We start from the raw sequence: 27538 nt of genomic DNA on the forward strand, positions 1-27538 counted from the left end.
TGGCTCTCACATCCTCTCTCCAGAGGAAGAACAGTGTGCAGGGGAGCATTTTGTTTTGGAATTTTCTGTTTACAACACATACATGTTGCTATGTGTTGGCAGAAATGCAGGTCAAAGAAATGCAATTTGCAGATGGAGTGGAAGATGGAGAGGTTTGGGATGGTTCTTCATTCCTGAGGAAGTTCATTCCACAGTTTCCGATCATACCCAGAGACAATTCTATCTCCTGCACTGATAGTGCTACAACCTTGTGGGCACCACAGTTTACAGTTTACCCTTTCAGAGACATGTGATAGTTATAGACAGGCTTTATACAGGGTTTCTAACCTAATCATTCTATTTTAGACTGCCCAAGACATATGCAGATGTGGGCAAAATAAGAAACACCCACACACAAATCCCTGACTCAGTTTCCTCACCACTCTTGAGCATTCTTTAGGATTTGGGTCAGCATCCTTTCAGATCCCAGGACCCTCTCTGGGAGTCCACTCTTCTGAATCACAGCGTCACCCTCTGACTGCTACAGTCAGCTTTCTCTAGCTTTGGCTGGTCCCACAGTCAAGAGTTCCCTCACCCTCTAAAACCTGTCCTTTTGCTCCTTTCCCTCTTGAGCTTCTCAGACTTGGTTGTTTTAAAGGACTGAAGCAACACCTGGTTTTGGGAAATTCTACTACTCCAACCCCCGACCCCTGCAGACACATGTGGTCAAACTGGCTTCCCTAGGCTTCAGCTGAAGCCCATTATCCTAAGGTACTTCCATGTTAATGGGAGCAGTACATGTTAAAGATTCTCCATTGTCCCTGGTCCAGGAGGATCAGGACACCAGTCTAAGAGCAGACATCTGACTGCACCTCCTGCTGATGTATTCGAAGACAATAATTTATAGAGTCAACCAGAACTCAGAAGTTGTATGTAGAGCCCCCATATCATCAAACCTAGAAAACTGATGAGGAAAAACAAAAGGAACTGAGTTCATTCAACTCCTGTGATAATTCGACAGAAACTAACTTCAGTAAGAGTTGCTGGCTGCTCAGCACTTTTGAAAGTCAGGTCACTTATTTAGATGCTGAAGTACTGATTTAAGAGGCTAACTCTACACAATGTTGGCCTGAATGTCTCTCTCTCTGGGATAATTTTTATTTTATTGGAATTCCACTACAAACAATCTTGTTCATTTTTAAACACAAGCTTTCCCTTCCACTATTTCTGACCCACTGCACTGAAGATAGGTAATTTTCTGAGACTCATGACCTAGAAACGACTACAAACAAAAACGAAAAACTTGTGTAGTCTATTTTCACAGTCCAAGCCACAGAAAATGCAGACTTGCTTTTTTAAAGTTCTTTCAGTTTTAATTAACTAAGATGCTGTCTATGACACACCTGGGTGCCAACTCTCCTAATTTATCACAAACCTCATGATATTTAGTGCTTTTCTTAAAGCTCCAGGAGTCATGTGATTAGAGCAAAATCTCAGCTTTTATTTAAAAAATAGTTTCTGGTGCTCATGGTTGCAAATAAACCTTGAAAACATGACCTGTAAAAGCTCAAAATGCAGAAAGGAAGGAAAAAGTCTCCAAAATGTGTTGTTGTTTTTTTAAATGTCATGATTTCCACATCAATCTCATGATTTTTCAGGGCTGTGGTTAACAAACACTATAAACATGAGGTTGTACATTCTTTCAAATACGTCAGTATCCCTTTAAGAGTACAATTAGGGGCTGATTTATTTTTATTTTTATTTTTTAAAGAGCCTTCAGGAAGCCTTCAAGTTTGCAGGCACAATTATTTGGGGTGAAAAGTTGGAGGCTGTCTCTGAACATGACACCTTCAATGCCTCACTCTCTAGCTGCATGTCCTGTCATTTTGTGCATCTTGTTAATGTAGATTTCTTTCAAGTATTAATGAAGCCTCATTAGACAGCTATATAAAATTATCATCAGTAATTGAGTCGGGCTATTAAGTGGAAGGTTTCCAAAATAAGAAGATTGTAAACAATTATCTACTACACTGATGTGAAATATAAAAGGTTTAAAAAAAAAAAAGCAAGCCATGATTTAGCAATGCCTAAAACACACTGTGCTCTATCAAGGCAGTGTGCTTCATGACAAAAGCAGGGTATAGGGCCTTCTAATTGCACATATCCTGGAAAATCCATGGGGAAAAGGAAAAGGGGCCCATAGATTTGTGGAGCCAGGAGTCATTCATATGGTTGGCTACTTTTCAGTACTGGCAGCACTAGCAGCTTCAAATGAGATTCGGAAGGTGTTAACCATAGAAATATAGGGCTGAAAGGGGCCTTGAGAAGTCATCCAGGCCAGCCTCTGAGCTGAGGCAGGACCAAGTAAACCTAGATCATCCATGACACAGGCATTTGTGTAACCTGTTCTTAAAAACCTCCAATGGTGGGGATTCCACAGCACCCCTGGAAGTCATTCCAGAGCTTAACTACCCTTGGAGTTACAAGGTTATTCATAATATCTAATCTAAGTCTCCCCTGTAGCATATTAAGCCCACTACTTCTTGTCCTGCCTTCAGGGGACATGAAGAACAATTGATCACTGTCCTCTTTATAACAGTACTTAACATAGTTGAAGACTGTTTTCAGGACCTCACTCAGTCTTTACACAACCATTTTTTTAAATCTTTCCTCATAGGTTAGCTTCTCTAAATCTTTTGTCATTTTTGTTGCTCTCCTGGGGACTCTCTCCAGTTTGCCCACCTCTTTCCTAAAGCATACATCAGCTGAGGGCTCAACAGTGCCAAACAGAGCGGGACAATTACTACCTGATACTACACTCCTGTTAAAATGCCCCAGAATTATATTAGCCTTTTTCGCAACTGCATCACATTATTGGCTCATGCTTAATTTGTGATCCACTGTAACCCTCGAAACCTCTTCAGCAGGACTGCCACCCAGCCAGTTATTCCCCTGTGTAGCTGTGTAGTTGATTTTTCCTTCATAAGTGTAGCACTTTGCACTTGTCTTTACTGAATTTCATCTTGTTGCTTTCAGAAAGATTCTCCAAGTTGTCAAAGCTGTTTTGAATTCGAATCCTATCCTCCAAAATGTTTGCAACCCTTCCCAGCTTGAAGTCATCTGAAAATTTTACACACACACTTATCAGTCCATTTTCCAAGACTTTAATGAAAATAATGACTAGTACTGGAACCAGGACGGACCCTGAGGGGCCGACAAGATCTGGCCCCCTGGTCTGACAGTGAACCGCTGATATTTACTCTTTGAGAATGGTCTTTCATGCAGTTATGCACCTACCTTTTAGGAAATTTCAGCTAGACTACATTTCCCTAGTTTGCTTATGTCCCATGGGACTGTGTCAAAAGCCTTACTAAAATGAAGATGCATCATGGCTACAGCTGCCCCATAATCTTCTAGGTCAGTAACTCTGTCAAAGAAGGAAATTATGTTGGTTCTGCATGGTTTGTTCTTGGCAAATCCATGCTGGCTATTCCTTATTACCTTATTACCCTCTAGGTGTTTACAAATTGATTGCCAATAGTTTTTCCAGTATGTCTCCAGGTATTGAAGTTAGCATGACTAGACTATAATTCTCCATGTCCTCTTTGTTTCCTTTTTTAAAGATAGGTACTATGTTAGACCTTTCCAGTCCTCTGGGACCACACCCATCCTCCATGAATGTCAGGAACCCAACAAGAGCAGTCAGGGCCAATGGTCTGAGCAGGGACAAACCCAAGGGTAGGAGTAACAGAGGAGTTCGTAGTTGGGTTCCAGGCCAGGGTCTTTACCAAAGGTCAGAGTCTGAGTCGGGTTTCAGGGTTCAAGTCAGGAGGCAAAGTCCAGATCAAACCGAGGTCAAAGCTAGGAATTCAGGAGCAAGGGACAGTCATAGTAGCGACTAAAGATCCACACAGCTGCCTTGATACTTCCTGGAGTGCCCCTTGGGTTTATATATGGCAAGGAGCCAATCAGGAACCATGAAGCGGCCACCTGTCAAACCACTGAGGTGGAACTTCCCATGGTCTGGTGTCCACAGTGGATCACAGGAAGTAGAGCACAGTCTGGCTACAGCTGTTGCTGGGTGGCAGCCTGGAGATGTCAGCTGTCTAGTAGCTGGGCAGGCCTGGGCTCTAGATCCATGGGGCCTTACGTTTTCCCCACCAGCCTAGGTTTGTCAGGATGGGCTCCATGGAAGGCTGCCACAAGGTCAAGAGCATGAACTTGGGATGCAAGCTCGCAGAATTGCTCTTCTAGGCCATAGCCCTCACAGTCTACAAGGTCCCAGAGGGAGCCTCATCTGACTGAGTCCAGTATTACATGGACCTCACACTCATCATCTCCTTGCAACCACCCCGGCAGGGGTGGTGCTTCAGCCAGGTGAGCAGATGGATTGTTGATGCAGGGATGCATGAACATACTGGGTGTATTCTGAGGGATCTGAGTAACTGAAGGGTCACAGTCGTTGAATGGATTACCTGGCTGATGGAGTATGGCCTGAGGTATCAGTGGACCAGTTTACAAGATGGTTGGTGGTGCAGATATTTTGGACTGAGAGTCACACTCTTCACCTGAGAGTGAATGCCGGACCCTCCTGGGGCCGGCAGTCAGCGTACCACTTGTAGTCCTCCTTGGTCTTGTCCAAATGGATCTTAAGCTCTTCTTGAGCCTCATGGATCTGCCACACCAGTCAGCGGCGACAGGATTGGTAGAGTTGACAGGTGTGGCCGGGTGGAGACAGGAGTGGAAGACACAGTTTGCCCAGAATGGACTCTGCCTAGTGGAGACATGGGCCTGGTCTACACTGGGAGGGAGGAGGGAAATCGATTTAAGATACACAACTTCAGCTACGAGAATAGCGTAGCTGAAGTCGACGTATCTTAGATCAAATAAAATTACTTACTTCGCGTCCTCATGGCGCGCCACAGCTCCCCCGTTGACTTTGCTTCTGTCTCTCGCCGAGCTGGAGTTCAGCAGTCAACGGGAGAGCAATCGGGGATCAATTTATCGCATCTACACTACACGCGATAAATTGATCACTACCCACTGATCCAGCCATGGTCTGCATTGTTGTAAGCAAATTCTGCTTGGGGCAGGAGGCTCAACCAGTTGTCCTGGTGGAAGTCTGTGAAGCAGTGCAAGTATTGTTCTAACTCCTGATTTGCCCATTCAGGCTGACCATCAGTTTGTGGGTGATAGGCAGTCGATGTGTAAGTGTGCACTCGAGCAATTGTAGGGTTTTGTGCCAAAACTGTGACACAAACTGTGGATCTCAAACAGTTGTGACTTGTTCTGGGAGTCCATAGAGATGGATGACATGAGTCACCAGGAGCTGGGCTGTTTCTTCTGCAGAGGACAAGTGCACAGTGGGGACAAAGTGGGCCATTTTTGTCAGTTTATTGACCACGGTGAGGATTATGGGGTGGCCGTTAGATGCAGGGAGCTCAACTATCAAGTTTAGGGTAATGGCTGCCCAGGGTCTGAATGAGGTCTCAGACACAGAGCAAGCCATCCTGGACCTGGTGTTGCCCCAGGCTTGCTGTCTCAAGTTCCTTGGGAACGGGCTCCTTCCCTGTAGCTAAGCAGACCAGTGACATGAGTTCTTAGGGAATTGTGGCGTCCAGGAATTTCCAGGGCTTAAGAATGCACGGGGACTCAAAGTGGGGGAGCTCTCGACTGGCAAGATATTCCCCTTTTCAGGAATGCATAGGCCATCTTGTTCTGGACCCCTGGATGATACCCAAGGGTGAAATTGAAGCAGAGTCAAGTCTAATATTGAAGATAAGACAGTGGACTAAATCTGGCATGGAACGCTGAGTCGTGTGTGACTACATAACGTTCAGCAAATGTGCAATCAGATATCCAAGTCACTGCTTCACATATTTCTGTTATTGGAACGTTCTTGACGAAAACAATGGAAGTGGAAAGAGATATTGTGGAGTGAGTATGAACTCTAGAAAAGGTTGAAGGTCGGGAGCCTGATAGCAATAGGTAATGAAGTCTGATATCCATCTAAAGAGTCTTTGTTTAGAGATTGGGGATCCCTTAGATCCAGGGCCAACTTTACGCTGATTCCCTCGATTCCCCGGAATCAGGCCCCGCGCCTTAGGCAACTTTTACATTTTCTTTTTAAACTCACTCGATGGCAGGGGGAGTCCGCTCCAGGTCTTCAGCAGCATTTCGGTGGGGGGTGGGGGGGAAAGGGAGGGGTCCGCTCTGGAGCTTTGGCGGCATTTCAGTGGGGGAGGGGTCCGTGCCGGGGCTTTGGCGGCATTTCAGCAGCCAGGGGGTTTTTTGGTGTCGCGGAAGACCCAGACACGACTCCCCGCCATTGAAGTGCTGCCGAAGCCCTGGACCGCCGCCGGGTGTCCAAATCAGGCCCCACCCTTCATAAAGCCAGCCCTGCTTAGATCTGTCTGCAGTGGAGAAGACTGCATCTCAGTAAGCCCCTACGAATTCTAATGTTGTCCTGGAGTTAAAGGGGACTTCTGGCCATTTAGTTGTAGTCCCAGCTGTAAGAATAGGTCCATTTTCTGGCTTTTGTGTGGCTCTCAAGGCATCGAAGGAATGTGCTTTGAGCAGGCAATTGTCTAGATACGGGAATATCAGAATGTCTTGTTTGTGAAGGTGTGTCGCTACCACAGAAAGGACCTTCAAGAACACTGTTGGTGCTGACAATACTCCGAATGGAAGCACCTTGTACTGAAAGTGAATCTTGGTCCAGAGTGAACCTTAGAAACCTCCTTTGGGATGGGTGTATTGTGATATGAAAGTAAGCTTCAAGAGCCGAGAACCAGTTCCCCGGGTCCAGAGATGGGATTATTGCTGCCAAAGTAACCATTTTGAAGTGTTAGAACTTTGCAAATCTTTTGAATGGGTCTCTGACCATCATTCTTTTTCAATATCAGAAAGTATTTGTAATAGAAGCCTTTGCCTCTGTGTGGAGTGAGAACTGGTTCTATAGCACCTAGGTTCAGAAGATCGTTTGTTTTCTGATGTAAAAGATGCTCATGAGAAGGGTCCCTGAAAAAGGTCCTACGAGGGGAGCCTGGCTGCCACATCCACCAGCTCTTCACTGCCGTGGGCACAGAGACAGCCACTTTGTGCTTTTGGGGCAATGTGCCCTATGTGCTGGTACCCCCATAGGAAAGTGGGGTGGGCAGATGGAGGGAGATAAAAAGGATTGAATATCCTGTGGAGATGATCTCCAATAACCACTTGTCTGTGGTTATACGCCCACAGTTTTGACAAGAGAGAGTAAGGTGGCTGCTGAATGGGTGGAGATGTTTGGATTGCTGCAGCAAACAAAAAAGGGGGTGGTAACTCAGGGCCTTGACCATCACATCAGAACTGGTGTTTAGACGCAGATGGCTGTGATGTTGATCATTGTGGGGCAGCTGTTCTCTGCTTCTGTAGTCATTGTCTTTTCCGTCCTGGTTCATAATGCCAGTGGGGAGAAGGCCATTGAGCAGCCTGGGATCTTGGTGACATCTTCTTGGAGTAATCTCTTTGTCTAGTCTTGCTTCCTGTTCCCCAAGCCAAATAAATCCAGTCATTTCCAGTCCTTGTCATAGGATGTCGATTTAGCATGGTGCTGTCTGCCACATTCATTTACAGTGTTGACGACAAGGGCATTTGAGGATGAATGGGAAAATAAAAAGTCCAGGTCCTTAGAGGGAACATAATATTATTGTCCATTCTCTTGCATGTGGGAGCTATTGTGGCTGATGTCTGATAGGGAGTGCAAAGCGAGCTGATGATGAAGTATGTAGGATGTCAAGCAGCTTGTGTTGGGACTCCTTCACTTCTTCAAGCAGAATTTGTAGGGAATCCATTACTCTCTTAATGAGATCTTGAAACTGATGTTGTCTGCCAGGGTTGGTAGGGGAGACATAATGGTTCATCAGACGCGGATGAAGAGATATTAGTTGTTGGAGTAATCTCTTTTTCTAGTCTCACTTCCTGTTCCCCAAACCATCTCCTCTTGTGGATCAGGAGGTCTGGATAGAGAAGCTGAAAGAGACTGCCTTCCCCTATCCCGATGAGTGACACTAAGGGTGTCATAAACAGATTGTTAAGGATTAATGTCTCTTGTACCTGTAAAGGGTTACAAGTAGAGAACGGGACATCTGACCAGAAGACCAATCAGAAGACAAGATACTTTTAAATTTGGGCGGAGGGAAGCTTTTGTGTGTGTTTTTTGTCCGTTGTGTGTTCTTCTCTCAGAGGGTCTGAGAGAGACCAGACATTACTACAGGCTCTCTAAGTTTCTTTTCTAATAATTTTCATAACTTTCCTACTCAGATCTGAACCTTAGAGTTCAGAACATGAGAAGCTAGCATGAAACCTCCAAACTTAATAACCAGCTTGGACCTGATATCGCTGCCACCAGCCAGAATTTCAGTGTCTGGCTCACTCTGGTCTCCCCAAAACCTTCCCTGGGGAACCCCAAGACTCAGATGCCCTGAGTCTCACCACCAAGGGAAATAACCCACTTCCCTTCCCCCTCTTTACCTCCTCCCAGATTTCCCCGCCCTGGGTTCCCTAGGAGATTCCCTGCTTCAAGTCCTTGAAACACAAGTACCGAGAGATCAAATCTCTCTCTCACCCCTCACCCAGAGGATATGCAAAGTCAGGCTTAGTAAATCTAACACAAAGAGATTCTCTATTCTCTCCTGTCTTTTTCCTCCCACCAATTCCCTGGTGAGCTGCAGACACAATCCCCTTGAGCCCCCACTAAAAAAAAAATCCACAGGTCTTAAAAAGAAAGCTGTATATAAAAAGAAAGGAAAAGACATAAAATGGTCTCTGTATCAAGGTGACAATATACAGGATCAATTGCTTAACAGAAAAAATGAATAAACAGCCTTATTCAAAAAGAATACAATTTAACACATTCCAGCAACTACATACATGTAAATACAAAAAAACAATATAAATCTATTGTCTTACTATCCTTGTACTTACAACTTGGAAACAGAAGATTAGAAAGCCTGGAGATAGAAAGATCACTCTCAGAGCCAAGAGGGTCACCGAACCAAGACAAAGAACAAAGAACTCACACCCAAAACTTCCCTCCACCCAGATTTGAAAAAGTCTTGTTTCCTGATTGGTCCTCTGGTCAGGTGTTTCAGGTCACTTTTTGTTAACCCTTTACAGGTAAAAGAACATTAACCCTTAGCTATCTGTTTATGACAATAGTAAGTAAAAACAGGCGGTTTAGGTTTTTTGATTGTTTTACTCTATTTGCAATTGTGGATCTGGCTGGTTAACTTTTATATGTGTAGTTGCTGGGAATATTTTGATTTGTATTGGTACTGGGGGGAAAGTCTCTTGCTGGTGTCTGTAAGCTACAGGGCCCTGTAAGATTTACATCTTGAAGTTACAGAGATAATTCTTGACTTTTTCTTTTCTTTTATTAAAAGATTTCTTTTTTTTTTTTAGAGAACCTGATTGATTTTTTTTCCTTGTTTCCCTTGTGTTATTCCAGGGGATTGGGATAACTCACCAGGACGGGTGGGGGGGAGACGGGAGGGGGAGAGATAGAATCTCTCTTTGTTTTCCTTGAATCTGTTTGCCTCTTTGTGGAAGGGAAGGGAGATGCTTCTCTGTGTGGTGATTTAAGAGGTTGGATCAGTATCTCTCAGGATAGCCCAGGGAGGGAAATTCTGGGAGGGGGAAAGGTGGGGGAATGGTTTATTTCTCCTTGTTTTAAGAACCCAAGGGATCTGGGTACTTGGGGTCCCCAGGGAAGGTTGGGGAGGTCAGAGTGCCCCAAAACACTATATTTTTTGGGTGGTGGCAGTGCTATCAGATCTAAGCTAGTAATTAAGCTTAGAGGATTTAGGTGCTAGCATCTCATTTTCTGAACTCTAAGGTTCAGATCTGAGAAGGAATGCTGTGACAAAGGGGCCTCAAGAATTAGTACCTATAGGCTGCTTATGGGTCCCAGGATGGCCACTGAGGAGGTGCAAAGAGCATGCGGGGGAGGGGGCACTGAAGGGTGTCAATGTCAACTGGATGGGCTGCATCTTTCGTGGTAGTTAACTGGTTCTGTAGAGGTTTCGGAGTGACTCGCTCCTTGGTATTGAAACAGGCAACCTTCCACAGAGAGTGAAGATAAATCATCATCATCATCATCATCAGAGATGGAGCAGTCATGGATGCTGAGGGAGACTCCTTCGGTACTGCATGTATGTCAGGGGACTGAGATGTGGCAGGTACCAAGATCGTGTCAGTGTTGAGTAGGGACGGGTCAGACATCTCTGAGACCAGTAAGTCTCCAGAAAAATGAAATGTCTGCAATACTGGAATAAACAAGGAAGAACTAACTAAGGACAGGGAGTTGACTATTCTAATAATAACAACAAAAGAATGGGGAAAAAATTGGGGGGGGGGGAAGAAAGTGAACTAACACTATTAACTCAAAACAGAAAGCAAGATATAGATGAGGAATTCTCAAATTGGACGCTCCTGAAACTCCATCTCAGGCCAAAGGTGACTGAGAAGAAACTGAGGGCAGTTTGCCCACGCAGCACTATATAGCCCTGAGGCAGGGCACGAGATGGGGAGAGTGCATGTGTGGACACACTGGACACTGCTACCTAAAATCTCCAATGTGAGGCACAGGGATGCAAATATACCTAGAGTGGAACACCCATAGGGATGCTACTCGAAGAAGAAGAAGAATGAGATCCAATGTCTGGAAGCGATTAAACACTGAATCTACCAAGGGATGTGGTAGATTCTCCATCATTTGGAGTCTTTATATCAAGACCCAATGTATCTCTCAATGTATTAATATTTATGATTTGTATTACCATAGCACCTGGTGGCCCCAGTTATGTACCACATCCTCATTGTGCTAGGCGCTGTACAAACAGAGCAAAGAGACAGTCCCTGCCCCACGGGGCTTATGACGTAAGGATAAAACAAGAGACTACAGATGGATACAGACAGACCAAAGCCTAGTTTAACTAGACCAGTGTTTCCCTAAGTGTGGTATGCATACCCCTGGTGGTACGTGAAAAGATTTCAAGGGGTACACGGCAGAATTTTTTATTTTACTTTATCATAGTTTTTTTTTTTTAGCAGCAGAAAACAATTCACTAAAATGTAATATATAAGAATGGTGTACACTTGTACAGTAGAAATACACACAGGTTTATATTGTAACTAATATGATAACGCGTTCAGTAACATCTAAGAGCGCTGCAGATCCGACGCAAACCACGTGTGCACGTTACCGCGGCTCGGGCAATACACTTGCCTTTGTGGCATGTACAGAAGTCATACTGATGGATAAAAGATAAAAGTGAATAACTACTAGTAGTAATCTAAATATCATAACAAGTATATACTTAGTGTGTATTAATATACAAAATTTCTCTTTTTATTTAACCTATTTACAATCGATCGCTGGCTAAAAATGGGAAAGTTGAAACATACAAAAGAAAATTATGAAGGAAATACGAATGTTAGTGATAATTGTGTCAAAAATGCAGTGATATGGCTACATCAGACAATTGTGATGACAAAATTAGTGCACGGTGTGAACCATCTGTAAGTTTATTAAATGTATCAGCTGCAAAGAAAATGAAAAAAGCTCGCAAATATGTTGAAGCATATCTTAAACTGGGATTTTTGTGGACAAGCGATGAGGTGGAGCCTTTTCCACTATGTGTGATTTGTTACGAGACTCTCACAAATGAAAGTATGAAACCATCCAACCTAAAATGCCATTTCGATAGCAAACAAAGAATATGAGAGAAAACCTGTAGAATTCTTTGAAAATAGGAGCAAAGATCTCCAAAAGTCCCAGAAAACAATTCGTAATGTGACGGGAGGTGAAAATATGAAAGCTTTGGAAGCTTCATACAGTGTGGCGTACTTAACTGCAAAGTCCGGAGCTGCTGAAGTGATTGGCGAGACATTAGTAAAACCTGCAGGCAAAGTAAAGGTGCAAGTGATGATTGAGACAAGGCTAGCAAAGCTATAGATTGTGTCCCCCCCTCAAATAACACTGTTCTTCGTAGAATCACAGATGTGGCAGAAAACGTAAAGCAGCAATTATTGTCAAGAGTACAAAAGAGTCGCTACTATGCACTGCAAGTGGATGAATCCACCGATATTGTGAATTTAGCTAATCTTTTGTTGTTTGTCAGATACGAGCTGAATAGTGAAGTCCACAATGATATTTTGTTCTGCCAACCTATGGCAACACATACAGCCGGAGAAGCTATTTTTAAAGTTATTGATGACTTTATCAAAAACAATTACTTGGATTGGAGTTGTTGTGTTGGAATAAGCACGGATGGCGCCAGAGCCATGATTGGTTCGAAGGAAGACGCTGTTGCACGTATTCAAGCTATTGTGCCAGAAGCAAAATCGACTGATTGCTGCATTCATAGGGAAGCTCTCGCCACCCAGAACATGCAGACAGATCTAAAGGCAAGTACTGGATGAAGCTGTGAAAATAATCAGTTTTGTGACAGGCTGCCCTCTGAACGCCCGGCTGTTTTCTTAGCTTTGTGATGAGATTGGCAGTGATTACACACAACTCCTATTTCACACTGAAGTGCGTTGACTTTCACGTGGAAAAGTTCTGAATCGCCTGTTTGAGCTGCGAGAAGAACTGCAAGTTTTTTTTTAGATGAAACCTTTAACCTGCGAGACCGTATACATGACTGGAAATGGCTATGCAAAATAGCATATATTGCAGATATATTTGCTCATTTAAACAACCTCAATCTATCCTTGCAAGGGAAACTCATATCCATAGTCCATGTTCAAGCAAAGTGAGTGCCATGGTCGCAAAACTGAAACTGTGGCATAAACATCTTAGTCATCGTGAACTGGATTCCTTTCCATCTCTTCATGACTTAGTAATAAACTCAGCTAACGAACTTGATAGTATCAGAGAGGTAGCCGTGTTAATCTGGATCTGTAAAAGCAGCAAAGAATCCTGTGGCACCTTATAGACTAACAGACGTTTTGGAGCATGAGCTTTCATGGGTGAATACCCACTTCGTCAGATGCATGTAGTGGAAATTTCCAGGGGCAGGTACATACATGCAGGCAAGCTAGAGATAATGAGGTTAGTTCAATCAGGGAGGATGAGGCCCTGTTCTAGCAGTTGAGGTGTGAAAACCAAGGGAGGAGAAACTGGTTTTGTAGTTGGCAAGCCATTCACAGTCTTTGTTTCATCCTGAGCTGATGGTGTCAAATTTGCAGATGAACTTGATAGCGTTGTGTTGCAAATCATGAAGCAGCATTTGGAAAGCTTGCAGAAAGATCTTCGTAAGTACTTCCCTGAACTGGACAGCACATTTGAATGGATAAGGAACCCTTTTATCAGCAATGTTCAGATATTGCCAAATAACCTTTCTGCTTCAGAAGAACAACAGCTCTTGGAGCTGGCTTCAGATAGCTTCCTGAAAACAAAATTTAAGCAAAATACCCTGAAGTCATTTTGGGTGGGGGTTAGCTCTCAATATCCAGCTCTATCGGACAAAGCTGTGAAGTATCTTCGGCCTTTTCCCACCTAGTATTTGTGCGAGATCAGATTCTCTGTGCTGGTTGGCATCAAAACAAAAAAAACGAAACTGTCTTATTGTCGTGGAGCCCCATTTTCGTCTTAAGATCACAAACATTGAGCCAGATATCCCCGCGATAGTGTCTGGTCAAAAGCAGTTCCATCCCCTGCACTGAATAGTTTGGTTTGTACTGAAAATTTTTCAGTAATGAAATAGTAAATATTAAAACTAGTGCTTTCTTCACTAACCTAACCAAACCAGAGTATTTTAATTTCAGAATGATACAAATTCACCATATATATATATATATATATATATATATACATACACGCTGTTCTGCCAGACTGTTGATTTGCTTCTATTATTTTAATTTCTAGTACTATTTCTATATGTAACTATTATTTCTATTAAAAGTTTTGTTTCCACTGTATGTAATATAATTTTGTATTTATTTCTAATAAACATTTAATTCAGCATGAAACAAATTAGGAGTGTGTTATAAGAATGCGGCTACCCCCCCACCTCAATTATCTTCACCGGAGAAGGGGTACGCCAGTAAGATAAATGTCTCAAAAAGGGTACACAACTGTTTTAAGTTTGAGAAACACTGAACTAGATGACTGGGCTTGATGCAACAATCACTGGTGGCATTCTCTGGCCTTTTGTACGGGAGGTCAGAGAACATGATAATAAAAGTCCTTTCAGGCCTTAAAACCCAGGAGGGTGCTGGCTTCAGAAGTCACCTCAAAAGCAGCACCTCAGTGTGGTGCCACAGGACCAGTCTGTGTTCACTCAGTGGTTCACTTAGGTTATGGAGTTCAAAATGCTGCTTAATTTAACCAGGCCTCAGCCAGCAGCTCCCCTGCTTGCAGAGCTCCTTTTGACTTCGGGCTGTGGAACAACGTCAGGGATCACATCATGTTAGAAATTCAGCTTTGTCACTCTGTCAAATCTGAATGACAATATCCACAGACCACATTTTGTAAAACACATTTTGGCCGTATGTACCAAACTGACCAACATTAAGAGAGACTCCGATGCCACACCACAGTGATGAGCATGGCATGAACAGAGAAGGCCAGATCCAACTTTGCTGAGTCATCATTTACACCAGAAGGAGTACAGAAGAATGGCCATACTGGGTCATGACTGTGGCCAGTGCCAGGTGTTTCTGAGGGAATGAACAGAACAGGGCAATTTATTGAGTGACCCATCTCCTGCCGTGCAGTCCCAGTGTCTGGAAAATGCTATGTTCTGACTGAGCAGTATTTTACATCCTCTTTCCACTGACCTCAACGGCTAGATCAGGCGCAGAGCAATGGTAAATTGGGCCCATAGGATCAAAGAGTGATTCATGGGATATATTTCAGAGCTGTCATTGCTTGTTTTGGTATGGTTGAATAGATCATTTTCACAGCAGATACACACTAACTACACCAGTCAGGAGTGATCATTTGAGGCAGAGCCTGGTCTCTGTGTAGATTACTACAGTGAATTGGAATAAAGCAATAAGCCCCTGTAAGTGAATTTTGCGACGGGCCCTGGACCATTTAGTAATTAATGAGCTATGGTCAAGCTAGCTTATATCAGCAAAAATCAAAGCTGGACTGCAACCTAAGCAGTAACGATTCCCAACCCCACACATCTGGCTGCACTTCTGGGGCTGTCACTCTATCAGATCCCCTTCACTGCATACACCCATCACCTCCCCTACCCACTGCCATGCCCTACATACACCTTGTAAGATTAACTAGGTTCCAGCTGCCTTTATGCTGGGCCCTAAGTGCTGCACCCGGGCCCTAAGTGCTGCACCTTCCCTTTGAAATCCCAGCCACTGTGAAAGCACCGAGAAATGCCACATGACAGTACCCTTTCCCCCACCTGCCAGCAACCTCCTACGTCTGCTTTATCACTAGCTCCTCCAGCCAAATGTACCCCTGGCTCCCGAGCTGCCAACCCAATCCTCAGATGTACTACCGGGATTACAGAAATCTACTCGAGGCTCACAAAACCAAGACCAGCCCCAGCTAATAAGGGAGGCACATCATTTCCTGATTAGCTGGTCAAAGCTGAGAGCTTGAGACGCAGCTGAGAACCCCAAGCGCCAGTTGGACAAAGTGCAGCCTGAGGCGCACAGCTGGCTATCATTTGGCTGGGGATGGAGTCTGTACCCATGGCATGAACAGACCATCATTTGGAGTATTAAGGCTGCTGCATATTTCCTCAGAGCAAACTCCTGCTCTTAGCAGTCGGGAACCAAGTGAAGTATCGGGGGGTGGGGGAGGGAAGAGGATGGGTATCAGGGAAGAGATGTGCATGGAGAGGTGGTTGATGTGTGTATGTTCCCAAAGTCATCCTAACACTGAGGGCAAGATAGCTCACGGTGGATGGGGAAGCCCCAGCATGTGAGGCACATTGCCCCAAAAGCAGAGTGGCTGTTCCTGTGCCCTCGGCAGTGAAGAGCTGGTGGATGTGGCAGCAGGCTCCCATCCTAGCACTCACTTGATGATAATAAATATTAACACTAATAATCTGCAAATGTAACTATTTGCTTCCATACAGGATTGTTGGGGACGCACTTGGCATAACCCAGGTAATTCGGGAGAATGGAAGGCCGTGAGAGCCGATGAAGTTCTCTTGTTCTGAGCCATAGTGCACCAGCTCCTCCATTTTGAGTTTACTCCTCCATGTTTGACCTCAGGTTGCCCTTGTTGGGAGGGGCTACTCCTACTCCCTCTGTAGCTGGGCAGATTTAACCTTTGGGCGGGAAACTGAACTGTTACTAGGCAGACTTGGCCTTGGGTGGGGATTGTGCGAGTGACAGGTCATGTTATAATGTGTATCAGTTTTGGTTCCAGTATAAATAGTTAGGTAAGCTGTTTGTTTGGCGCACTTCATCTGAGTCCTGTGTGGCTCCAGGCGTCTTATTTGAGCTCAAATAAAGTTTGGTTACTTCTCCACCCTGGTGAGTTTAATCGGATGAGAAGCACACCGGGCAACGGACCCAACCATTGCCACCCTTGGGCACTCTGTGCCGGCAACAGGATCATGGTACAGTGATCTGCTACCAATGTTATATGCTAATACAATACCTCAAAACTCACTAATATAACATAACGATCCCATTCTACATCAGGTACAGACGGATGCCCCAAGTGTCTTCTGTAACTTTTGCCTACTGCATGTTTCAAAAGATGGTTCTGTATAGGAGCAGACTGGCCCAGCGTGCTGGGGAGAACAAGAGCATCCGGCTTTTCTAATAAATGGTCTGTACAGACTAGGTATGAATGTAGGTTTAAGCTGGCTGGCTGCTGGAGCTCAATCTGACTCCAGCAGCAAGCAAGGAGGTCACTTCAGCAGGAGGTTCTGTACAGACACAAACCACACGGGGTAACACAAGCAAAAAGAGTAAGAAGCTATGGATCAGCCTAGAGCCTCAATTGTCACAAACCAGGATGTGGGCAGTCAGGCTTAGTGGTCAGAGTGGGAGCCAGAAAACCAGTATCTAGGCCCAAGGGAAGAGAGGCAGAAACATGAAGCAGAAGTCAGACCCAGGGTCAAGAGTCAGGAACCAAGCGGGGTTGGAGCAGGGCAAGGAGGAGGCTGGGAATGAAGCTGCAGGCATGTGCACTGAGCACTGAGAGGTCGGTCACTGCTGACTTTCTTGGCCTGTCAGGTGGAGTGGTCGGTCAAGCAGCCCTGCTGTGGCTCAGCTGTGCTCAGAGTCCTAGGCTGCCTGGAGTTGCAAGTCCTCTCCCGGACACTGGTAGAGACCCAGGTTCTAGATATTCTCCCCCTTCCTGCTCATAGCCTATCCCCTGAACATCTGCACCTGGGTGGGGAAAGGGAACTGGAGTTAACTCCTTGTATACTGGGAACCCTCCACCCTGGCACAAGGCTCTTACCCTGAAAGGCCTCTCCTTCCCCCTCACAGAGAAGGCTGTTTCCTCCTCCAACCACCACCAGCACCATGCATCACCAAGAATCAGGTCAGCATGTAAAGTAGGTGTCTGACTGCAGTGGAGAGGCAGGTGGCTGGCTATCCATGTCTAACTTCTGGGACAGGGATCCACATGGAGGAGGTGAGTGATAGGTGGGGCAGGGGTCTGGAATGGTGGCCTACACTGGGAAGGTAACTGGTTGAGGGAGGACTCTGCCGAGGCGGCGGCATGCGTTAACATAGCATTACCTATGCTCGTACCACAGCACCTTGGCCTGTGACCCAGCCAACTCGACCCAGTCTACTGTGTTATTCCCCCACAGACAATTTCTAATTCTATCTGTGATCGAATCACTTGGCCGTTTATTCTGTTTCAGACAAGAACAATCTGCAGATTGCAGTGCCAAGAACTGCAGGCTCCAGAGATTGGGTTTTGCAAATTGCTTATTGCAGTGATACAAAGCTGACAGTAGTTTGTGCCCTGCCTGCCTGGGAACCCAATGCCAGAGCCCTCCATCACATGAGTAGTTGTCTGATTGCAGTGGGATGGTCTGGGTGACTAAGTGCTGGCAGGAGTGAGCCTGTGGTCATGAAAGTGCAGCAACATATGTCAAATCGTCACATTTGCAGAGCTCTGGGAAATGAATCCACCAAGTTAGGGGAGGGCGGGGGGAGGAGCAGGCAACAGGGGAAAGTTTGATGGAAAGATCTTGTGGCACCAACATTTAGCTAAATATAAGGAACAACTGCCCAGCTGGTAGAGCTCTGACAGAGAATCTGACACAATCTATGAGGATTAAACCCCACTGGAGATACCATGAACAAGAAGCAGAAGGGAGCCAAGATCTGGGGTTACGTTCTCTTCCCATTAGAACACTGCCCTTGGCATATCGCTGTCACTCGGCTGCATTCATCTGGAGATATCTACATCTCATCGCTAAAGGTTAAGTGGCAAAATAGCGATGCTTTGTACTCACAGGCATCAGCTGTGTATTCAGTTTGTGCCAGCATTTAGGCTGAACTATGTACCCAGAGTGGAATGCAGCCAGGCCTTCTGGGCTCACACACCTCTTGGGGGAAATGCCAGGGGATCTTTAGTAAGAGCACCATTTCCTGAGGGCTGCAGCATCTTGGGTTTTCCTTGACGGCTGCTTCAGCATGGACTATATTTGACATTCCCAAGCTTGTGAGATGCGCTAGGTCCTCAACCTCAGCTGGTACAGTGGCAGGGCTTCTAGACTTCACCGATATATAAATGAAATTGATTTTTCTTCTATCATTTAAAGGTTAAATAGCAATGAAATCATTGCTGATGCTGACTTGATGATAGCAGCCAAGAAATCATAGAGCCAAGTTCTCTGCTGGTGCAATCTGATGGAGCCCAGCTGACTTTCTACAGTACTGTGCCGACTGACACCAGCGGAGAATCTGGCCCACAGCTTTAAAGCAATGGGGTCTTAAAGTAATATAGAAGCACTAATGAATGATGGCTAGCTAAGTGTTGCAGGCAGTCTGCCAGGACTGAATTAACTGTACAAGATGCTAGATGGATGGTTGGGGGCAAATACATATCTCCCATCAACTCAACATTAGGATTATTCTAAGTACTTTGTTAGCAAGTCATTGTTCTTGGAGACATCCACCCCTGAGCACGATGTGAAAAATACTATATTTCATACCATTTAATTATAGCAAAGCTGTATTGGTCAGCTCTGGACACACTACTACAATTGATTTTTTTGTTATTAACTTTACAGTATTACTTCCCTGTGCCCTGGAAGCTCTGATCAATAATGATCGGATGCCAGCTGTATAAGGTTTTCCCATCTGTAGAATGGGCATAATAGCATCTACCCACAGGAGGGCTGTGAGGATTAGTTAATGAGCCAGTTTCAGATCTAATGTAAGTAGATGCAGCTCCCATGGAGGCTACTGGGCTCAGTTCAGTGGGAACAGAACTGGGTCGAGGTGGTTAGAAGTTGGTCAGGAAGAAGATGTAAGAGGCAATGTACTTGTATCAATGTGGCATTCAGTAGGATTCAAAGCGAGTGAATTACATGCCCAGTTGCTGTAAGAGAAAGCAGGAAAAGTAACTGAGAGAAAGGTATAGAAGAAAGCAGTCTGCTCACCCCTCTGGTTTACCTTGCCCTGCATTATCCCCAGTGCTCAAAAGGCTCCATTCACCCCTAGATTAAGAGGGTGTTGTGACGTTGCACTCCATATGATTTTATAAAAATATGCTAATGTGTGTGAATGTAATGTAACTGGAATATGCTTCATGCAAAAGGTCTCTTGTAAGGTATCACTACAAAGTTTATAATCTACTGAGTGTGGTCATCCTATTCGTATGAAGTATCATTCTTTTATCTCAAACTAGAAATATGAAATATAACTCTGAGGTCCTATTGTAATTATGCAAAGTGTGGGCCATTAATGGTGGTTTGGAATCTTGATGGCTCCCATTACTGAGGACAATTGACTGTAGATGGCTCTGTTTACCCGTAAGCTGTCCTGTGAGTCAGGCCAGGAAGAATGAAGGCTTGGGGTCTCAAAGGACATGTGACCATGTCACCTGGTACTGGAATCCATCTTAGACCTGGTGCTTTTCCATTTAGGAGGAGGGGTGGGGACTCAGAGAGACAAAGGATTCCTGCCTTGTGCCAACGCTATAAAAGGGGGTGGAACAGAACAAAGGGGGCTGCAGTCATGAGAAATCCCCTGCTTTTCACCTAAGATGCCTGCTGAAACTAACAAGAACTATAGCAGGGGAAAGGACTGGGCCCAGACTAGGAAGATATACAGTCTGTGAAAGAAGCTTATTGGAACATTTCAGAGGGTGAGATTTTATTTGTATTCAGTTTCCTACTGTATTAGGCTTAGACTTGCACATTTTTGTTTTATTTTGCTTGGTAACTTACTTTGTTCTGACTGTTATTACTTAGAACCACTTAAATCCTACTTTTTATACTTAATAAAATCACTTTGGTTTATTAATTAACCCAAAGTAATCAATACCTGGGGGAGCAAACAGCTGTGCATATCACTCTATCAGTGTTATAGAAGGTGGACAATATATGAGCTTACCCTATATAAGCTTTATACAGAGTAAAATGGATTTATTTGGGGTTTGGACCCCACTGGGAGCTGGGTGTCTGGGTGCTAGAGACAGGAGCACTTCTTAAGCTGCTTTCAGTTAAGTCTGCAGCTTTTGGGGGATGTAGTTCAGACCTGGGTCTGTGTTTGCAATTGGCTAGTGTGTCTGGCTCAACAAGACAGGGTACTGAAGTCTCAAGCTGGCAGGGAAAACAGGCTCAGACGTAGTCTCAGCACTTCAGGTGGCAGTCGCAAGGGGGTTTCTGTGACTTAACCCGTCACAGGTGTAATGTCCTTGGCTTCAATGGGAGCTGCGATTGCTTATGCCCAGGGCTGAGTTTGGTCCCCAAAGAAGTATACCCCATGCTGATCTTGCACATCCACTGAATACCCAGAGGAGAGTGCTAGAAATGCCATGTGGTGGAGAGGGTACTCCCCTCCTGTCCATGTCAATCCGTATACACTGTATACAAAGAGAGATACATACATGCTGGTTTTATCCCAATGAGATTGGCGTGGCCATATTGAGTTATGTACCTGATCACTAATGTCCCCCAAAGGGCCCTTGACTTCCGTTTAAGACGAACTGAGGAGTTTGCACTGCTATGCAGAAGAAACCTTGGATGTCTGCTAAAGATTTCTGGCCTGGGTGAGCGTTCTATGGAAATGGAGTTGAGGTGCCTGAGAAAGAATGAGAAGTGTTGCTGCCCCTAGCTTCTACAGCACTGTTGCTTTAAGACACCAGTGTGCTCTGGAGTTGGGGGTGGGAAGGGAGAGATTAAGCCTGCACAGGGCCAATATCCACCAAAGTGTTCCTCCTCTCCCTGGAGAGAGCCCCCTTCCATGCCAGGCCCCCCACCCCCAGACTAACTCGCACGGCAGATTCCGACTCCTCAGCCGTTGAGCTCCATCCCAAATGAAGCCACCCAGCTCACCCCACCAGCAGCCGGTCAGCTGTAGTGCCACATTAGATTCCTTAATCCCCTCCCAGTTAAAATAAAGCCTCTTACCTTCCCATCTGTGGTGACCGCAGCAAAGATAGTGGAGGAGTAAGGGGCCCAGGCAACATCCCCCACAGCAGAATTCAGGTCATAGATGAACATCGGGGTCCTGGAAAGAAAGGCCTGGAGTGAAGAAGATCTTGACCGATTACATGTCACTCCTGAAGAAGACATTCAAGATGAAACACTCTGATGCTATACCCCAGGCAGCCTGTGCTGGTCAGAGCAGCTGAGCCCTCATCCATGTTGCACTGGATTGTCTCCCCGCAGGAGTTCACAGCTGACAGTGCTCTCCTTCTCTCTCCCGTGCTGCCAAGCAGCAGGGTTAGGGGATTTTGTGTTTGAGAGAATGAGGGAGCTATTGTGGGAAAGTTTGAGTGAATGTTTGAATGGGGTAAGACTAGTGGTCAGTCATCTCTTCCTGCAGTGAGTTTGCTAGTCTCTGATTGACTTCCAGGAAGGTTGGCTAACAGTATCATTGCTACAGCAGGACACAGCGGGGATGAGAGGTCCTGGCTGCAGAGGAGAGTGGATCTGTGAGGTAGCCGGGTCCAATGCCACACAGGGCTTTGAAACATCAGGGCAGCCACCTTGAACTGCAGTGCTTTGTTTTGACCTGGATCAAAGCCAGAGGGCTAGTACCTGGTGTAGCTCTGTTAATGTTTTCAAATCATGGACTGAAGGGCATCTCACCCTAGTCCTAGATACATGTACGTAGGCAGCAATCTAGGGCTGTACCTGCTCTTATTATTGAAGGAACTGCTACGCTCGGGAAAAAGCAAACAAGGAGGATAAGAGAGAGTAATAAGCAATAAATCCACCTAATGGTGAAAGAGTAACCATAGATTTTAGCAGACAAAGCTAGCTGCGTGGTGTATGTTTACACTGTGAGAGCATAAATCACACTCTCCTACTGCCAAGGCCAGAACACAGCAAGACTTACTTTATGGTGTGGTCCCAGATCTTGACAGTCCAGTCAGAGCTGCAGGAAATGAAGACTTTCATGTGGTAGGGGTTCCAGCTCACTGCATCAACAGCCATGTGGTGAGCATCAAAGGTGTCCAGAAACTGGCTTGAATAGGATTTTGAACACTGCAAATGAACCAGGTACCGGCAATAAGAATCATTTGGCTGCTCTAGAAGGGTGGTTCTCCGCCCTGGAGGCACCTCCCAGCTGCTTCTTTAGGGGGGCAGGAGTTCTGACCTTTTCTACAGGACCTAAGCTTCATTTAAAATGTTTCTCTCTCCTTTGGTAAGAAAAATGGAGCCCTTCTGAGTGTAACAACTTCCCGCCCTCTACCATGATTCTAGCTGTCAGGGAAGTTAACCTGAATGGGAATGCGCTGGTATTTTTTAAAACTTGAAACGTCTGCTTTGCTGGTACACTATGACAAATCCATCGAGGTCAGTGTTAATATCCGAATGTGCGTGTGAGAGCAGGGTCATAACCCTCCAATCCCGGCTCTTTTACTGACAGGAGCTATGGTGCTGTAATGCACATGGAGGAAAAGGGCTCGTCTGCCTTGGGAACAGGGTTTGTGAGTAGTTCTGGGTGGGAATAAAGGTTGTGGCTAGTCCTCAGATTGTAAACATCTGGGTCTAGCAAGCCTGCCATTGATCAGTCCTCAGACTCTCCTGCTCTTTGGGGCATTCCTAGCTGGCAGCCAGACACTTTAGTATCCACTTTGCTTCTACTAACTAGTACAGAAACCTTCCCTGCCCCATCAACGTGCATTTAAACAGCGTGTGGCAGCCCCTAAATTCTGTTAGTGACAGGTTCATCGTTTATTAAACCAGAGGATCAAGCCCTGGACTGGAAGTTTGAAGAATCCCTGCTGTGCTATGTACGCTGGGTGGTCTTGGGGAAAGTACTTAGTAATGGAACACCTAAACGTAAATATTCAAACACAGGTGCCTGCAGTTAGGTCAATGGCAGCTGTTGGCAGTCAGCACCATCTATTGTGAGGATAGATTAGGTATGGTTTGTAAAGTGCTGTAGAAATGTGACACATTGCTAATTAGTCTGGTTATTCTTTTACTGCTAGGGATAGGTCTGGACATCACAGGAGAAAGAAGCTGTTTTTCCAAACGCCCATGGATTCAAAAAGCTAAAACGTGGAGGAATCATTTGAACAAGAGCACCAGCTCCTTAACGCTACTGCCCGACGAGTGAGGACACATTTGCAAATTGCTCTTGCTGCCTTGAGCTGACACATTCACACACTGCTGACTCAGTGACTAGATCTCAGGGGGCTGATGTCAAAAGTACAAAATGATGAATTATTACATAGAACTGCCAGCTGCTTAGTACATGAAGGGCTTGCTCTGAGGTCTGTAGTGGCAATGCAAGATTACCACCCCAGGGAAAACAGAGCCACTGGCAGAGGTAGACTTTAGCTTTCAGTAACTGCTGCTGTGGGCACCGGTTCAAAGGCACCAATATATGAGGGTTATGAAGAAAAAGAATCACTTAAACCAAAAAGAAAGTCCTTCACACATAGCCCTTCCTCAGAGGTGGTCGATCTTTGGGCCTGTCTGCAAGAAACAAAAAGCACTCCAAGAAACCACTGGTTGGACGGTCCCTCCCAACCACATTTCATATGGCAGAGCTTCAAATCTGGACATTCCTCCCAAAGTCCTTGTTCTCAGCATGGGCATCAGCAGCCCGAGAATCCACAGGTACAGGCATGGTTGTAATGCAATGTGCAGACCTACTGTACAACATTGGCATGTAGACAAGCTAGACACTGCAAGAATGAGTGAGACAGCCAGCCAGTTCCTGCTGGCAAGGTCCCTCGTTGAGGACAGGCATGGTGAGGCCTTTGAACACATGTTCAGTGATATCGGGCGAGAGCTCTGCGTGGGAGGACCTGGCTGTTTACCCACAGGCATTCTCATCAGCTATTATACTTCATGGTTACACAGACCATAAATACCAAACAACTCCAGGGGAGCAGTTATCTTGTGAATGACAGGCTGCGAAGTGCAGACGTTCTATGCTGCAGGCTCTGCTACTTTCCTAGAACTTGTCTATACTAGCAAATTGTTGGCTTCACTATGTTGCTTGGGGGTGTGAAAATCCACATCCCCCGGGTGGTGGAGTTAAGCCAACCTCACCCCCAGTGTAGGCAGCAGTAGGTCGACGGAAGAGGTGGATTACCTACTCTGATGGGAGCACCCCTCCCGTCAGTGCAGGTAGTGTCTACATGGAAGCACTACAGGGGAGCAGCTGTGTTGCTGTAGCATTTCAAGTGTAGACAAGCCTCTAAATAGGCAGGCTGAGCTTTGGCTTTCAACATAGGCACTTTTTCTTTTCCCCAGGGGTACTCCACTACGCCTCTGCCCCAATGCCCCGCCTCCACTCCATCTCCTTGCCAAGGCCCCGCTATTTTTTCCCCCCGTGAGTGCTCCAGCCCCGGAGCACCCACAGAGTCAGCGCCTTTGGCTTTCAAAGTTAATGTTCCCACTGTCTGGTCATTTCCACGTACTCTGAGACAAAGGGCCAAATTCTGCCAGCCCCTGCACTGGGTGAACAAAAGGCTGCTGGGCACCTCTTCCCTGTTGCACCAGTACAGGAGCTGGACACAGTACAAATCAGTACGCTCCCAAGCACTAGCTAGCATGGCTAACAGCATGACATGGCTGCAAGGAAGATTGCCATACCTCCTCCACCCTGCTAGCATCGCAAAACCTATGCCGGTGAGCACATACGACACCTTTCCAAAGCAACTGTGACACTGCTGCTGTACGCTCTCCCTCAATGCGCCCCGAGCTGTTCAGCCCTAAGCTCTGCTGAGTACCCAGCGGGTGCCTGAAGTTACAACCCTGGCCAGAGATTACTTCATATTCCATCATCTTATTGAAACAACTAATGCCCACAGCAATTACACCAGCTAACATCTTGGTTTTTAAGCTGACATTCAAAAAGAGGGGCCAGGTGCCATTTCTGTTCTGCTGCTGCTGTTTTCATGAGGAAGTGTAACTGAACCCATGCAATGTTTCACCTATTGACTATTGCTGAATTTATTTAGAACCTTCCGTTATGATAACAGCCATTGTAACCCCAATTTGCAAGTGTAGGTGCCATTGTGCAAGCAAAGTTTGCACAAGTGTTGCACACACTAAGCCTCCAACTGCATGTGGTAAAGTGCAGCATCGCTTAGCACACTGGACTAGGTTCTATTCCCAGCACTGCCTCGGTCTTTCTGTGAGGTCCTTGGAATAGCCACTCAATGGACTTCTGAGCACCAGTTTCCTCATCTGAAAAACTGGGATAATATACACACACACACACAGACACTTATTTCATTAACACCTGAGATCTTTCTATGGAAACTAAACTCATCATTCTTGTCTGCATGTGCAAAACACGTAACTGTATTTGCAACAAGTGTGCACATTTTGTAGGTTCAATTTAAGATCCCATGTTTGCAAATACAGGCCAGTATGCCACCTATAAGGCTCATAATGCACATCATTACCATAACAAATGCTGAATACATTTAGCTTAGAACAGGAGGCTCGCTAAAGTGTTATGGGAATTTAATTCTTGCACTCCAAAGACTCCAATTAATCAAAATTACAAGGCTTAACTCAGTTTCTTACAAAGTCACATTCACCGTTTGGGTACTCAAACTTTTCTGCACTTCCAGCGCCTTCACATATCAGAAAAGGGACAAGATTAATTAGTATTAAATATTCGTATTGCACTTGCTCCTAAGGCACCAACCCTGACTGGAGGTCCCATCGTGTTAGACCCTAGCCACACAAAAACACGTCACCTGCCCCAGAGAGAGATTTCTGAATTCAGGAGAGTGATCATCATTGGGTTACCTCGGTTTATCAGTCAGTGTCATCTGAAGTTTGCTAATATGATTGTGTACAAATGCTCTCTCACTGAGCTGCTAGTTCTGCATATTGTTATATTGCTGGAATTTGCCTTAATGGTACATGCTGTATCAATGCTTCGTGCTTTTTAACATTCAGTCATAACGGGGATTTGTATTTGGTTTGTTTTTTAAAGTGACTGCCGTGAAGAGACAAATAGCTCCTGGGTAATTTGAGAGGTGTAGGTAGCTACTTTATTCATCTCTCATTGAAAGTTATTGACTTGAAAGACCCTTAATGTCTCAGAATTTTAATCAACAAGAGTCTTGATCCAGGGCTGTCTGGATCCCATGGGGAATTAATATTCAGGGAAATATTTTCAGAGATTCTGTCTAGACAGAAGTTGATACAGTTTTGATCAAAGGAACAACACAGTCATTGCAGTGGGAGGCAGTTTTGTGGGTCGGTGGTGTCTTGGCCTACAAGGTTGTTTGATGGGTTATGCGAGACTGGTCTAGGCCTGTAGCATCAGGCTCATATGAGAAAGGAAATATGCCCAAAGACAAGGCTGTCTCATTAAGGCTTCAGCCTCTTTAAGAAACTCCTGTTTCTCTCAGATTTGGGTTGTTGGAAGGAATCCGTGACCACACTCGTGGCAGGCTCCTTCCCGTCCTTCTAAACAAGAAACCAAGCAGTCTTGTAGCCCTGGCCCTGGCCATCACAGAGTGCAGAGCTCAGGCAGAGACAGAGCAGTTCATTCCCCAGCTTCTCCTGGTCTCTCAGCCAGGCTGGCTCTAGCAGGCTCTGCCTCCACTGCTCCCTGGGCCAAGAGTAGAGGGAGGAAAAGCCCATTCTCCTTCCCTCTCAGAGACCCTAAAACTGGGAAGACTCTCTCCAACTGGCAGGCAAAACAGGCTGCAGGGAAGAACCCTGCCAGACTTCTGCAGAAAATGAGCCCCTACCCCTATCTCCCTGCTCTAATGTGTGGTATGTCTATCCTCTCTGACCTGGCTACTTCTATTGGACATTTATTACAATACATGCCAGTTTTACTCTTAACTAAGATGCCAGGCTCCTAGAACTTAGAGATGGAAAAGACCCATTCCCCTTGCAAGGGTAGGAAACATGGCCTGACTGTGCAAGGCACTGTGTGCTCTCAGCTCCCA

General features: G+C 45.4%; 1 protein-coding gene across 3 annotated transcripts in view; it reads right to left on the minus strand.

Annotated features, from left to right (window-relative positions):
* The window catches only part of DNAI1 (dynein axonemal intermediate chain 1), a 313811-nt gene that overhangs the window by 124112 nt on the left and 162161 nt on the right, over positions 1-27538 (minus strand). For all 3 annotated transcript variants that reach the window (XM_050943574.1, XM_050943576.1, XM_050943575.1), the window contains exons 17-18: positions 22489-22637; positions 21555-21654 (exon numbers count right to left, since the gene is read on the minus strand). In XM_050943574.1, the coding sequence (XP_050799531.1) occupies positions 21555-21654; positions 22489-22637 (249 nt within the window). The remainder of the gene's footprint in view (positions 1-21554; positions 21655-22488; positions 22638-27538) is intronic.

The sequence above is a fragment of the Gopherus flavomarginatus genome, chromosome 3 (genome assembly GCF_025201925.1).
Source record: "Gopherus flavomarginatus isolate rGopFla2 chromosome 3, rGopFla2.mat.asm, whole genome shotgun sequence".
Classification (NCBI taxonomy): domain Eukaryota; kingdom Metazoa; phylum Chordata; order Testudines; family Testudinidae; genus Gopherus; species Gopherus flavomarginatus.